The sequence below is a fragment of the Ursus arctos genome, unplaced genomic scaffold (assembly GCF_023065955.2).
Source record: "Ursus arctos isolate Adak ecotype North America unplaced genomic scaffold, UrsArc2.0 scaffold_6, whole genome shotgun sequence".
In the NCBI taxonomy this organism is placed as follows: domain Eukaryota; kingdom Metazoa; phylum Chordata; class Mammalia; order Carnivora; family Ursidae; genus Ursus; species Ursus arctos.
Window position 1 is genome coordinate 53406697 of NW_026623078.1, and position 16090 is coordinate 53422786.

The 16090-nt window shown below is 35.9% G+C and overlaps 1 protein-coding gene across 10 annotated transcripts in view; it reads right to left on the bottom strand.

Moving 5' to 3' along the window:
- The window catches only part of UBR5 (ubiquitin protein ligase E3 component n-recognin 5), a 134685-nt gene that overhangs the window by 73110 nt on the left and 45485 nt on the right, over positions 1-16090 (bottom strand). For 7 of the 10 annotated variants that reach the window (XM_026495614.4, XM_057308117.1, XM_026495611.4 and 4 more), the window contains exons 6-9: positions 6555-6744; positions 6191-6350; positions 5458-5607; positions 3392-3603 (exon numbers count right to left, since the gene is read on the bottom strand). In XM_026495614.4, coding sequence (XP_026351399.1) covers positions 3392-3603; positions 5458-5607; positions 6191-6350; positions 6555-6744 — 712 coding nt within the window. The remainder of the gene's footprint in view (positions 1-3391; positions 3604-5457; positions 5608-6190; positions 6351-6554; positions 6745-16090) is intronic. The other 3 variants (XM_057308118.1, XM_026495613.4, XM_057308116.1) reach the window with 1 other exon arrangement.

A 16090-nucleotide genomic window follows, 5' to 3' on the forward strand; every position in this document is an offset into this window, starting at 1 on the left:
AAAATTGGTAAGGATAAAACTTTTATTCCTATTTTTTTCTTAACAATTTTTAAAATTTTTTCTTTTTACCTTTCAGTGCCCTGCCTCTAGTAGCCATCAATCTATTCTCTGTATCTACGAGCTTGGTGTTTTGTTTTGTTTTGTTTTGATGATTCCAGATGATAAGAGTGACCATACGGTACTTGTGTTTCTCTGACTTATTTCACCCAGCATAATGCCCTTGAGGTACCATCCATGTTGTCACAAATGGCAAGACTTCCTTCTTTTTTATGGCGGAATAATATTCAAGTGTATGTGTGAGTATATGTATGTATTACATCTTCTTTATCCATGACCCATTCATTGATGGATACTTAACATTATTTTCATATCTTGACTATTGCACATAATACTGCAATGAACACGACAGTGCGTGTATCTTTTTGGATGTTTTCATTTTCTTTGTAATAAATACCCAGAAGTGGACTGCTGGATAATGTAGTTCTATTTTTAATTTTTTGAGGAGCCTCCATACTGTTTTCCATAATGGCTTTACCAATTTACATTCCCACCACCAGTGCATAAGTGGTCCCAAGTATGCTCTTATATATACTAGCTTTGACATTTAGCTCAAAGAATAACTCACGGAAATATTTAAATTTAAGATTACCTAAAATATTTTCAGTTCAAGACTATACTACAAAAGGCTTAAGGAAAGAAAACACTCATTCCACTATTAAAGGAACTAATTTATTAGCCTACAAAACGGTGAAATTTTGAAGAAGCTGCTGTTTCTCTAAATAGGTGGTAGGAAAGTCAGTACTGATCCAGATAATTTACCAATGGAATTTCTCATGAACCCTAACAAAACAAAGACTGAAATACTATGGATACTACCCAAACTTACAATTAAAAAATATTGGATTAGGTCACTTCTGCAATTATGCTGGGAGGCGTTCTTTGACCTTCACTCCCCTCAAAAAAGAAAGAAAGAGAAAGACCCTACTTTTAAGTAGTGTGTGCTGACAACGCTCTACCTCCCTGTACTCTCCACCTGACTCTCGATCACCTATCAAACGTTCCCCCAAAACCCTTGTCCCAAGGGATCACTACCCCCAATTTGGGGGGACCAATACAGTCCCACATATTACCTATTTCTGCATGTAGCACTGGTCCTATGCCCTTTCAAGACAGTTCTGCGTGTTGTCTAAAAGTTATCTGCAGGCCAGGTCTTTTTGCCTTCAATAGTTAGCTCTCTGCACTCTCTGAGGGAGCAGTCAGCCTCACATCACTTACTGGTATTTGTTGATAACTCTGACAATGCTTAAGAGTTTGATTAGGCTTTTAAGCTATTTTCTTTCCCTAAATTGAAATTTCTGATGTCTAAATTTCAAACATAAGCTAATAAAAAGTAGATCTTTTCCAGCGACAATATTTTATGTTTTTCTTATCTAAATTCAATTAACATATAATGTATTATTAGTTTCAGAGGCAGAGTTCAGTGATTCATCAGTCTTATATAATACCCAGTGCTCATAACATCATGTGCCCTCCTTAATGTCCAACACCCAGTTACCCCATCCCCCCCACCCCCCTCCCTTCCAGCAACCCTCAGTTTGTTTCCTACGATTAAGACTCTCTTATGGTTTATCTCCCTCTCCGATTTCATCTTGTTTTATTTTTCCCTCTCTTCCCCTATGATCCTGTTTCAGTAACAATATTTTAAATTAGGGCTTTAATAGAAAAAAAAAGCTATAGTAGGATGTACTTTGTTTCACACACTCCTATTCCTCCTTCTTTCAATATCCAAACATCAAGGAAATAACACACTAAGTGTGTTTCACAATGTACTTATTAACTGTCTATGAAAACAAGTTGTACTAAAAACATGCCCATCAGTAAAGACCAACAAACACTGGCTAAATCTATGAGGCGTACACTGGCCAGGGAAGAAGCTTGTTAAACTTGTACTGTTTAAAACACTTTCATTCATCAAAAATAATACATGATAAAGAAGCCCAGACTAATATATATGTGATGGCACTATTAAAACAAGATTCATGAATCCTCTATTACTTCCTCCCAACACGAAGTAGACACAGCCTAATATGATCCAGGCAAGAGAAATAGGAAACAAAGAACAATGTACGAAAAAAAGGGGAGGAAAATGAGGGGGGGAGCCTAGGTTTAAATCACCTTCTACCATATGGAATAAAAGCAGAACTTAGGACATGTCTAGTTTTATGGAAATAAGTCAGAGAATGCCAATTCAGGGAAAGTTTGTCAGCTGCCAAAGAAAACAGAATAACCTTTTCCTTACAAAGAGACTGATTAAAATTCATGTTCCTTCTTGCATTCAGGCTTTCCACATGAGCTGAATACAGAGGAAAATAAATGAACTACATCAAGATTCAAAATTACTATGAAAAATAAACAAATTCAGAAAGCTAAACAATATTTTCCTTTAATATCCCCAATTCAAATTCAACTTGAAAGAAAGAAAAGAAATCCCTATCAGAATCTCCTTATCTGCTAGAGATTAACCTCAAAGTTCTTATGTTCTTTTACTTTACTTCTACTTAAGAAAATTTCCTACCCACTGGCTCTGGAAATACGAAAATGGCATGTCAAAAGAGAGAGAGAAAACATGGCTTCCTACAGGAGCCATCACCAAGCACTTACGACAATGAAACCCACACAGTATCAATAGGATGTAGACACTCTGCTTCATATGCGGCAGTAATGTATTTTTAAAGATTCAAATAAACTTAACAAATCCTGGATGCTTTCTAGAAGCCAGTCATTATAGTTCTCGTCAGGACACAGAGCAGAACTCCTCTAGTCCATTCCTGTTCAGACTGCTTTGTCTCCCACAGCACTGCGAGCAAAGGGTCTGCTGGAATTCACCATGAAACAGGACAGCTAACTAATCAAAGAAACACAGGTCCCTCCCTAATCTTGCCCTGACATGCATGCTTGTATCAATGACCACGAACTTGCCACACAGTAACTGGGGTCCACGTGACATTACAAAACAAATTTCTACAAAGGGCCATCAGTTATTAGCAAAATTATCACCAGAAAAGAAGTCCTGAAACAAAATAGCTGATGTGTTATCTGGAACTCCCATTCCGATTTCTCTGATTTACTTCATCAAGTAGGAAAAGCAAAAATAAAACAAAAAAACCTAAATAATAGCACCACTGAGCATATCTCACTAAGATGACTCATATAGTGCCAAATAAAGATGTTCTATGTATATTTTAAAACAAAAATATCACTTTATGTGTGTGTGTGTGTGTGTGTGTTTAAATAATGATAACACAAAAATCTGAAAAAAGAAACCTTTCTGAGGGGGTGGGGTTTGCCAGGAATCCATTTAAATAGAAAGGGTGGGAATTTTTCCAAATACCTTATCAGGCCACCACTGCAAATCTTCTCCTAGAGATACTGGGCTTTGAACAGGGGTATTCTTCTTATCCAAGTTTGGCTCTCCTTCCTTGCTGGTGGAGCCTCTTTCATTATCAAATGAGGCTCCATCAAGCCACCTTCGTTCACGTAAACGTAAAACGGATTCACGTTCACGCAACAGCTCAGAGTCTCTCTCTAAGGGAAGAAGGAGAACTGGTATGCAATTGGGTCACACCAGTGGGATAAAAGTAAGCCACTCTCTAGTAAAGACCCTTCAGGATGCAACTAACAGCAGTTTATCCACTCACAAAAATTTAATGTTTAAATATGTATCTAATAAGCCTGACATGCAACATTCAAAACATTAACTCTTTAAAGTGAAGGTAAGAAAATTATAAACTAGTATTTTTAAGAACTATGTAGAGGCAGACTTTTTTGAATTCCAACTACACATTTTTAGAACAGAATTACTTTATTTGTTTAAACTGGATTTTTAAAATGGAGTTTAAAATTTTTGGCTTTCATTAAAAATGCTTACCATAACTTTATTTATTAGAAAATGTTCATAAATTAGAATTTCAACATGTTAGATACACATGTAAACCAAAAAAGAGTATTTGTTAGAATGTCTTCAGTTATTAAAAAACAAAACAAAAACAAAACCCTACACATACAGGGAAAAAACTTGCAAAAGCTAAAATACAAATCCATTAACATTAATTATAAAAATTTTTCTAATTCAAGCCTTTGTTTAGAGTAATTTTACAGGCTGGATCTTCATGGTCAGTCTCATTTACACATTTCTGAGAAACCAGACAAGCTTCTTTTTTAAATAATCTTTACAGAAAGATTTCCTTACAAAAATGCTTCCCCTGCAATTGACCTACAAACTCTCTAACACCAGTTTAGTTGTTTTGTGTTTGTTTTTGGTTTTGTTTTTTTGTTTGCTCATACATTATTTTTTTTAAGTACATGATCAAAATATACTTTCCAGGACTTGGATACAAAGGACTAGAAACAATCATATTAAATTGAACCATATGAAATTGCCATCCGTGCAGGTCAAACATGGTCAAGTACCAGCAATTTCATATGGTTCAAATAAAAAGAAATGCCTACACAGAATGACCTATGGAGAAGCAAAAGGGAGAAATTTAGAAGGAGTTATTTGTGCTCGATATTGAATATTTGAAAATGCAACACTTGATATATTTAAGGCAATAAAGTATGGACTTATTTAAAAATTTTTAAAGCTATTAAATAATAGGTTCAGTATATTAAAAGATCATCATAGATTTATTATTTTTAAACTTTGCTTTTAAGTACTAGATATTTGCAGGAAGGTCCTAATATAACATGGCATCTTTTCCAGTTTACTAATGATCAGTAAATAATATATAACCGATTTGTGTATGTTATTTGAATCAAGCAGTTTTACATTCAGGAAAGTAAAAATATTGACTTAATAAGGTTAAAATGCAAGCTAAATCTATACCAACATAAACAGAGAAAGTCTTACATTTATATGATTTCAAAATCTTCTAACCTCTACTATGTACTATACCTTTGAAGGATTTCAAACTTTTGAAAATAACATTTTAATAAGATAATCATTTCTACATATTTATTATTGGCCAAGCCCATTCTATTAAATTTTTTTGTTATTTCACTCTTCCATCTAACCAAGTTTTAAAATGAACAGAATAATCACTTTATTAATCAAATACACTAGAGAGACTTGTTTTCTGAATGCTGCATGTCACTGTAAAGTAGAATTCTGCTTTTAGTTCAGAATCCATATTCCTAATTAAAAATATAGGTAGGTAAGTTGTAACCCTTGATAAGTATTCCACAATATTGATAAGATCATCTCTGAAGTAAAGTACTATTTGTGGCTCTTCGAAATCAAAAATAACTAGTTTAATACCAAAGCACTCAAACACACTAATAAGTAATAATTTATTATTGTATAATTACTGTAATATTAAAAGTTCAAACACAGTGAATTCTACCACTGTCTCTCCATTCAGCCAGCCAATGATCACAAAGAAATAAATGCAAAATTACCTCGAGAGGAGCCTAGCCTGGAAAGTGATGAACGACGAAAAGAAGGATAACCGAAATAGCTAATGTCCTCAGAAAACATGGCATCTGCATCAATAATGACACTTGGGTGGGCAGAGTGAATGTCAGCATCAAGAAGAGACATAAGATCCTCTATAAACAGAAACAAATATAAATAAAGCAGATACTGAAAATATCTGTAGACCATCAAAAGGTCTCTGAAAATTAAATCAGATAAAAATGATAACACTCATTACTCATATACCCTGAGAAAAAAAGTAGTAACTACCTAGGCAATAAAGTTAACGTTATTAACAAAGATTTTAAGGAACATGAAATGCATGACTGCCACTTGGGCTACCTATTAAATAATCACAAGAAAAAAAATCTCTATTTAATATATTTGTATTAGAGATAATGCAGTCAAACTCTAAACGGAGTTTTTACATAATAATAAGGGCACCAAAAACAACATTCCAGAGTCATCCATCAGCCAGTGATAAAGACATGCACATACATCCATGTCTTTACTGGAACCAAACACAAGTCTATTGAACAAAAACATTTCCCATTTTCCCTTAAAAGTATTTTACAATCAAATTAAATACTCCAGTGAGAAATATCTACCACTTTGGGAAGAACCATCAGAAAATCCATTGTACTTTAAAATTCCATTCCCCAGTCAAAAACGTCTCTCCCTCCAGAGATGAGAAAACCATGATGGTGATCCACCAACCTCCAGGCAAGTAAGATTCACTGGCTGTATCATCCCCATCATCTCCATCTTCATCATCCCGGCTAAGTAAATTATTTACAGCAAGGTTTACATCAAGGTTTGTTCGTTGAAGTTCCCGAATAATGACACTTCTGGATTTGCCTTGTAAAACGACTTGGGCCTGAAATAAAAAATAAAGAAGAGCGCTACGCTAATTCTCTTTTGCTTACACTTTTTCTCAAAATCAGCTTTCTAAGGGCAACTACAGAAAAGCAGTATTTCACAATCCCAATCCATGCTGTGAGTCATGACTATAGCCCAGGATATTCAGTTAAATCTCATCTTCTCCTGTGGCCTTATGTGAAGTGTTCTACAAGATCTATACCTGTGAAATCAGCTCCTCTGGAATGACGGATGCAGGAATCACTGGCTGGGGCTGACTGCCCAAAAGCCCAGATCCTCGATCCCGTCCAGTCCGAATAACTCGGGTCTGTCGGCGGGAATCTCGAGCTCCGGCTGACGACCTACCAGAGGACCCTCCTCCACTTCCACCTACTCCAGAACTCCATCGACTTCTAAACAGTAAAGAATTTTAGAGAATTAGCATTTTAAACAATCACTCTGAAAAGATTACCTTGTGTCTCACATTCATTCCCTTTAAGTGAAGACAAAGCTATTTGTCTAACTGACATATATTTTACAGTATTTTAACAGAACAAGGTAACAGAACTGAGCCTTAAAATAAAACTGTTCCAATTTTTAAAATGCTTACATGTAAATTCACTCTTTAGAAAGATATATATCACACTTTTGCATCTTTTGAAATCATGTTTTAAAGCTCCACATACCAAGTATTTCTAGTCACAATTCTAGAATGAGTTATAGGACACACCTTGCCTCTACATCAAAGACTCACTGGACATAACTACCAACAGTGTGTTACACAAGAAGTGTATTCAGAGTTTAGGGCTCAAACTGCTTTGCATGGAATGAAACATTAATTTGCAAAGATATTTGTCCATTAATATTTAGTACTATTAACTACCTTGACCAAAAAGAAACTACTACTTAAAATAATCATTTTTTTCTTAAGTATGAGAAAACTTAGAAAGGGCATGACATTTCCATCTTCACTTTCTGCCCCCAACATGAGTGTTAAGGATCTTCAAATCAACTGAGCTAGATAACCATAAACAACTGCTTTTCTGCATTCAATCGGATCTTAAAGAAAATGTTCCCCCAAATCACATTAAAATTAGAAATCATGACAGTGCCAGTCTCTTTTAAAATTTTTGAGTACAGTTGATGCCTCTTTAAAATGAATCTAATACTTAGAGATCAATCTAGAGAAAGCTACTTTACTCTCAACTACTCTTCGTTGTACTCAACTAAGACTGAAACCTTCAACCTCCCGTTGCAAAGAGATTTAGTTTAAATCTGATTTCCCAAGCCTTTTTTCCCTTAAAAATGTTTGACTATATTAATCATAACAATTCTCAAATTAATACACAACTACTCGATCTCTTCTCACTTAATTGTAAAGCCCAACCTCTGTCTAAACAAAAATAAAAATAAAAAAACTTCTATAATAGTTTCCACGGTAAAATGGAAAAAAATCTCCAGAAAACCTGGTGTCACCCTTTGATGGTTTTTCTACTTCTGATGTGCTCTTATCAATTGTTTATATGTATCTATATCTATGGCCTAAGAACTGTCCAAGATAATTTTAGAGAAAAACAGTATTTTTGCATTCTCAGGGCTACAGTATGAACCATCACTTAACCTCAGCTATGTGCCAGATTTCATAAATGTAAGAACCACTCACAGACCAAAAGAAAAACAAAGGAATATTAAAAGTATATTACATTAACAAAAAGGAAATTAAGAAAACAATTCCATTTACAATAGCATCAAAAAAAAAAAAAACAACAAAACTTAAGGATAAACCTCACAAAGGAGGTGAGACTTGTATACTGAAAGCTACCAAACACAGCTAAGAAAATTTAAAGAAGGCACAAATAAAAAGAATCAAATCTCATGTTAGTGAATTGGAAGACTTAATATTGTTAAAATGTCCGTATTACTCAAAGCAACAGATTCATCACAATCCCTATCAAAATCCCAATGGCATTTTCTTACAGAAATAGAAAAATTCATCCTAAAATTCATGTGGAGTCTTGAGAGACCCTCAAGAGCCAACACAATTCTGAAAAAGAAGTAGTGATTTTGAAACATTATTACAGAACTACTGTAATTGAAAGTGTGGTACTGGCATAAGGACAAATAAACCAATGGAATAGAATAGACAGCCCAGAAATAAAATCTTGCCTGTATGGTCAAATGATCTTTGACAAGGGTGCCAAAACCACTCAATGGGGAAAGGACAGTGTCTTCAACAAATGATGCTGGGAAAATGAGGTATTTCTATGCAAAAGAATAAAAACTGGACCCTTATGTTATACCATATGCAGCAATTAATTTAAAATGATTAAAGACCTAAACATAAGACCTAAAACTATAAAATTCCTAGAAGAAAACATAGGGGAAAAGCCTCATGTTAGACCTGGCAACGATCTTAAGGTATGACACCAAAAGCACAAGCACTAAAAGCAAAAATAGACAAAACATAAAAACGTTGTGCCTCAAAGGACATAATCAACAGAGTGAAAAGGCAACCTACAAAATGGGAGAAAATATCTGCAAATCACATATCTGATGATGGGTTAATATCCAGAATATAGAAAGAACTCCTACACTCAACAACAAAAAATAGCTCAATTCAAAACCGGGTAAAGGATATGAATAAACATTTCTCCAAAGATGATACACAAATGGCCAACAAGCATATGAAAAGATATTCCACATCACTAATCATCAGAACCAAGTAAGATATCCCCTTACACCCATTAGAATGGCTATTATTGAAACAAACAAACAAAAAACCAAAACCAGAAAATTACAAGTGTTAGCAGCAAGGATGTGTAGAAATTGGAACACTCATGCACTATTGGTCGGATTATAAAATGGTGCAATGTTATGGAAAACAGTATGGAGGTTCATCAAAAATTAAGAACAGAACTATCATATGACCCAGGCAAGCCCACTTCTGGATATATATGCAAAAGAACTGAAAACAGTCTCAAGAGGTATCTGCATACCCACACTTTCACAGCAACATTATTCACAGTAGCCAAGAGGTGGAAGCAACCAAATGTCCATCAAAGGATGAATGAATAAACAAAAATGTGGTATATATGTACACTGGAATTTATTTAGCCTCAAAAATAAAGAAAAGCCTGTCACAGGCTACAACATGGATGAACCTTGAAGACATGCGAGTGAAAGAAGCCAGTCACAGAGAAAAACCATGTGATTCCAATTATATGAGATATCTAAAGTAGTCAAATTCATAGACACAGAAAGTAGAATGGCAGTCGCCAGGGGCTAAGGAGAGGGCATAAATGGGCTAAAATGGGTGTAAAGTTTCAGTTTTGCAAAATGAAAAAGTTCTGGAGATCTGTTTCACAACAACATGAGTATACTTAATATTACTGAACTGTACACTTAAAAATGGCTAAGACAGTAAATTTTGTTATGTGTTTTATACCCTGATTTAAAAAATTAAGTCATGTGTTATTAAAGAAAGCAATATCCTAGAAAGTACATATTTTCTTTTCAAGTTATATACATTGTAACAATTATGCAATAGAAAATAATAAAGGATCAATGAAACAAACAGGTATTCAAATCAAATATTCAATCAGCATTTCTACTTCATGGTTTCCTATTAAGGTCTAAAAACAAAGTCTTCCAAGTAGAATTACTTTTGAAATTTCTAAACATTCATAGCTAAATATATTATTTCAACTTGAAAAAAGGGAGAACCATATTCTCAAAGTCTTAACAATATATAATCAGGGTGACAATATGTCCTGGTTTGAGATATTGCCTGTTTAAGCCTACTATCTGAGCCTAATTATTAATTTCACTCCAAAATGTCCTAGTTTGTGACTTCCACCAAGGAATGCATACCATTTCTCCCCCAAGCAAATAATGCTAGAAACCTGGTTAGATATACTATCCAAATACACATCTACTCCTGGGCAGACCTTACAGGTATCATTAACACAAATCTCCATGAGGGGTGCATAAGTCACATAAATAAGTGAAGTTAAGATAAAAGGGAAGAGTGGAGAGTATCAGCCTACCTAAAATACCCAAATTCACTTGTGGATTCTTCCATCAAAACACCAATGGTTGCCAATTTGCAACCTCTGCTATACAAACCCTCAACAGAGGCTAGCTGAAAGATGGATGTCAAAATATCTCTGGTTTGCCCATTAACCTATTACCAAGGAGCATACCATGTTTTCCCACTTACACCCACTGTGTAGAGTGTTTCTTCTATCACGATGCAAACAACCTACCAGTCTCCCTACTTAAATTGCTCCTCATCATTCCTTCCTCTGATCAACTCGCTATCTAGAGAGAATAAGATATTGAGGGGGCGCCTGGGTGGCACAGTCCTTAAGCGTCTGCCTTCGGCTCAGGGTGTGATCCTGGCGTTCTGGGATCGAGCCCCGCATCAGGCTCCTCTGCTGGGAGCCTGCTTCTTCCTCTCCCACTCCCCCTGCTTGTGTTCCCTCTCTCGCTGGCAAATAAATAAATAAAATCTTAAAAAAAAAAAAAAAATAAGATATTGAACCAACAAGCATACTCTAATAGATTAAGTAGTGGTCAAGAAATATAGTATGGGAATGGGTGATTATTTTAATCTGTAATTTTAGTGAGCTATGTAATTTTTAACATTAAACTCAAAAGTACTGGGAAAACGAGTTTCTACTACTTGTACTTTGCTCATCAAAATTAATCCTACAATTTTTATCCCATTACACAGTACTCGGGGTAACAGAATGACTCAAAATCAACTGAGGAAATCACACCACAGGAATTAGTCCACAGCTGCAAACTTGAAGCCCATGGACCAAGTCTTGTCCATAAACCTGGCTGGTTAGTTTAAAAAAAAAAAAAAAAGAAAGAAAGAAAGAAAGACACTCCGCACGCGTGCACACACACACACACACCATCATCAAAAATAAGGCCAGTCTGAGAAACTATCACAATCGAGTGGAGCCTGAGGAGATAACTTATTGTAATGTGATATCCTGGACGGGATCCTGGAACAGAAAAAAGACAGTAGGAGTAAACTAAGGAAATATGAATAACCTTCAGCCTTCAGTGACTAATAATGTATCAATATACATTAATTATAAAAAATTTACCATATCAATGTTAGATATTAGTAACAGTAGAAACTGGGTGCAGGATATATGAGAACTTTCAGTACTATCTTTGTAATTTTTCTATCATCTCAAACTGTTTTAAAAAGTTTATTTGAAAGAGCATATACACACACAGACGTGCACACACACCATGTATATGATTGGTACATGGCCTCATGTATATATTTATTTCCATGAAAATATTAATTAGTTCCAACATATAAGTCAAGATATTCACATAAAGATCCAGAATTACAGCTTTTTTGGGGACCAAAAAAGGTGTTGGGTGAGAGATACCTGGCTGGTTCAATCAATTGATTTCAGGGTCGTAGAGCTCACTTCAAAAAAAAAAAGAAAAAGAAACAGTGGAGGGAGGCATGGAAGTTTGCATTTGATAACAATGGCTCTGTATTCTCCTGTGGCAATAATCAGGGGATCAGCTGCCTACTTTTAAAAGGGACATTCACTTAGTTTGTCACAGCCCTACTACGTACTACCTTACCCACCTGGCCAGCTTCAACTATTTAAAACTACAGTGACCTCCTTGGCTTTTACATTCCAAATCCAGGGCTAATTATGAGCTCAGTGAGACTCCAAAGGAAATATGGCAGCTCGAATGAAAAGCAGCTTACACCTATCATCTATTATATCCAGTGCCCACTAACAGAATGAACAGACTTCAGATACTAATATCTCCATTTTAAACTTACTATGGAGCACAATTAACTCTCTTCCCCAAGTAAATTTGGTGTTCTTACCCTTAACCTGGTCTGCAATGAGTTTAACAAAAATACCTAGGAGATTTTGGAAATATCTCCCAGGATAAATCTGAGTAACTATGAAAGGGAGGAAACAGGAGCAACTAGAAATCTTTAGCACAAACACCCGCTGACAGTGAAAAGGCCAAAGGGAAAAATATTAAAAGTCCCATAAATTTTGTCTGCTCTGCATTCCTAAGAAAAATCAATCAAAATAAATGATCAATTATCAATTACCTATGCTGATGGGAAAGAAAAACCAACTATCCCCAACTCTTTCAAATGTAGCTCTCAAATACAGAGACCTTTCACTCCCTGATTCACAACCCAAAGGGAGCAAGCCTGGACTCTGAAGGAAGGGGGCAGGCAACCACAGGCTATGGGGATGGACTTTTTCTTATTTGACTGCATTTAGTAAAATTGTGGATAAGAATGCCCTCTGGGGTCTCAAGATCTGCCTGTCCTAGATTCTCTATTGCATGCTATAAATTGCAAACTTCTTTAAAGTTCATTGTAATCAACAAAGAAAGAGGAACAAACACTCACTATGCAACTCATGGGTGAAAAAAAACGTATAATGAAGAAAAATATTTTTGACTCTATAAAATTCCTTAATTTACAAAATAACTTGATCACAATCTCACCATCAACAAACTGGGAATTTTCACAGAGGCCAAGAGAAACAATCAGCCCTCAAGCGCTTACACTTTGCGGACACCTACAAGACCAAATAAAGGTAAACAAACGACTGGCAATGACTTAGTCAGTGGACACCTTGACATTTGTGACATTTCTCAATACTGCAACTCATCAATCAAATGCCAAAGAAACCTCACGCTAAGTTTGTTCTGGGCATATGTGTGGATAAGAGAGTAAGGGACAGAAAGAAGTGGGCAGAAAGGCAATGTGGGCAAGGACGCGTTAGGGGGACTCAAAAATCGCTTCTCTCTGCATTTTAAAGTCTTAAGATTAGCCCTAATCTTCTTTAGGGTAGATCTACAGGGGTTTTATTCAAGATCAAATGTACTACAGTTTATTATTATATGTTACATATTTTATTAGCAAAATCATAAAATTCCACTGCTATTTTTATCATTCTATTATAATTGGTTATATCCAAGTTTTATTTATAAAGAGAACTTGAATCTAAGGCAATTTGAGCAACCTAATAAACAGTAATGAATTATAAACTATCGAATAAAATATCCATGAGACCATGATATAAATAACAGAAGAGAAACAGAACAGGATAAACAAGAAATAAATGGACCAAGGAGGAAAAATTCTTCCTTATGCTTGAGTTCCAATTAATAAGTGTAAAAGGAATAATGGAAAATTAAAAAAATAACTATTTGGCCAACACCACAGAAATACTTAAGGCAAAAAATCATCAATGGATGCTAAAATCAAGCATAAAGATAAAATACTTACATAGTCAAAAAATCTCCCCACAGAATACATATTAATTACACAGGAGAATACTAACTTTATAGTTGAGAAACCTGGCAAACATCACCTTATCTAACTAATCAGGGGTAATCGCATCACCAGATGAGACGTATCAACATCGCGTGCCACCTGATATGATGCACCGAGAAGGGCACAGCACCACTTCTGTGCTACTCTTGACAAAAATCCATCACCTGCAATCCCAATCAAAATCCCAGCAAATTATTTTGTGGATACCAATAAACTGATTCTAAGTTCATACAGAGGGGCCTTAGTCGGTTAAGCATCTGCCTTCCTCTCAGGTCATGATCCCAGGGTCCTGGGATGGAGCCCCGCCCGGGCATCCTGGGGCTCCCTGCTCAGCCCGAAGCCTGCTTCTCCCTCTCCCCTGCCTGCAGCTCCCCCTGCTTGCACTCTCTCTCTCTCTGTCAAATAAATAAATAAAACCTTTTAAAAAAAAAGAAAAGAAAAAAAAAGAAAGCAAGCAAGAAAGGAAGAAAACAACTGATCAAACAATGGGCCAAAGACCTTAACAGACACCTCACCAGCGAAGATACACAGATAGCAAGTAGCATATAGAAAGACGTTCCACATCGCTTACCACGAGGGAAATGCAACCTACAACAACTGGATACCATTTACACACCTATTAGAATGGCCAAAATCCAGAACACTGACAACACCAATTTTGCCTGAGCATCTGGAACAATAAGAACTCTGACTCACTGCTGGTGGGAAAACAAAATGGAACAGCCACTTTGGAAAACAGTAGCCAGTTTCTTACAAAACTAAACACACTCCTAACATATGTTCCAACCAATGCGCTCCTTGGTATTGGAGCTGAAAACTTGTATCCACAAAAAAACCTGCACACAATGCTGATTAACAGTTTTATTCATAATTGCTAAAACTTGGAAGCAACCAAGACGTCCTTCAGTAGGTGAGTGCCTAACTAACCTGCAGTACACCAGACACAGGATTCCAACTACACAACATTTTGGAAAGGACACAACTATGGAGAGAGTAACAACGTCAGCCATTGCCAGGGGTCAGAGGGGAGAGAAGGGTCACAGGCAGAGTGCAGGTGATTTTTAAGGAAATGAAACTACTCTGTTTGATACTATAATGGAGGATACATGTCATTATACATTTGTATACAGAACATACAACATCTAGGGTGAACCATAATGGGAACCATGGACTCTGGGTGATAATGATGTATCAATGTAGTTTCAGCAATCGTAACAATGGACTGCTCGGGTAGGAGATGTTGATAACATGAGACTATACACATGTAGAGACAGGGAGTATACAGGAAATCTCTGTATCTTTTTCCCATTTTTGGTGTGAACCCGAAAACCACTCTAAAAAAGAAGACTTAAAAAAAAAGAAGAAAAGAAAAAAGAAAACGCCATCACCTGGGTTTAATCATGAGGAAATAGACAAATTCAACATTCTACAAATAATCAGACATTTTTCATACTCATCAGGGTCCAGAAAGTAAGGAGATTGAGAAACTGCCCCAGACTAGAGGAAACTACAGAAGCATGGCAACTAAATGCTATACTGGATCCTGGGCTGACTCCTGGACTAGAGAAAAGGGTGTTAGTGGGACATTAGTGGAATGTGAATAACTTGGTAGATTAAGCACTGATCATGTTAATTTCCTGGTTTTGAACACTGTACTGTGGTTATGTAAAATGTTAACAACTGGGGAAACTAGGTGAAAGTTTTTACAACTTTCTATTTATTTATTTTTTTAAGATTTTATTTATTTATTTGACAGAGATAGAGACAGCCAGCGAGAGAGGGAACACAAGCAGGGGGAGTGGGAGAGGAAGAAGCAGGCTCATAGCGGAGAAGCCTGATGTGGGGCTCGATCCCAGAATGCTGGGATCACGCCCTGAGCCGAAGGCATACGTTTAACCGCTGTGCCACCCAGGCGCCCCTTTACAACTTTTTAAAAGTCGAATTAGTAATGTACTTTAAGAACAACAAAAGGAACAACAAAAAAAGTCAAATTATTTCAAAATAAAAATTTTACTTTAAAAATAGAGTACAAATTAGTTAACAAATGCCACTACATAAATGGATAAGCTAGAACAGGGATCAGCAAACTTTTTCTGTAAAGAGCAGACAAGCAAATAATTTATTGAGGCTTTGTGGGCTGAAGTCTTTGTCAAGACTACTCATCTCTGCCATCTCAGCACAAAGCAGCCACAGACAGTAAAGTATCAAGCATGCCTGTGTTTCAATAAAAACAAGAGGGAACGGATTCAGCCCGTAGGCTGTAGTTTGCCGACCCTGCAATTAAACAAATTTTTAAAGAAGGTATAGTTTGACATGGTGTAACACATAATAGTTATTCCTTCTTAAGTAAACATAATCAAACTTCTTCAGGTTTATTAAATGAAATGACAATTTCATTTGTT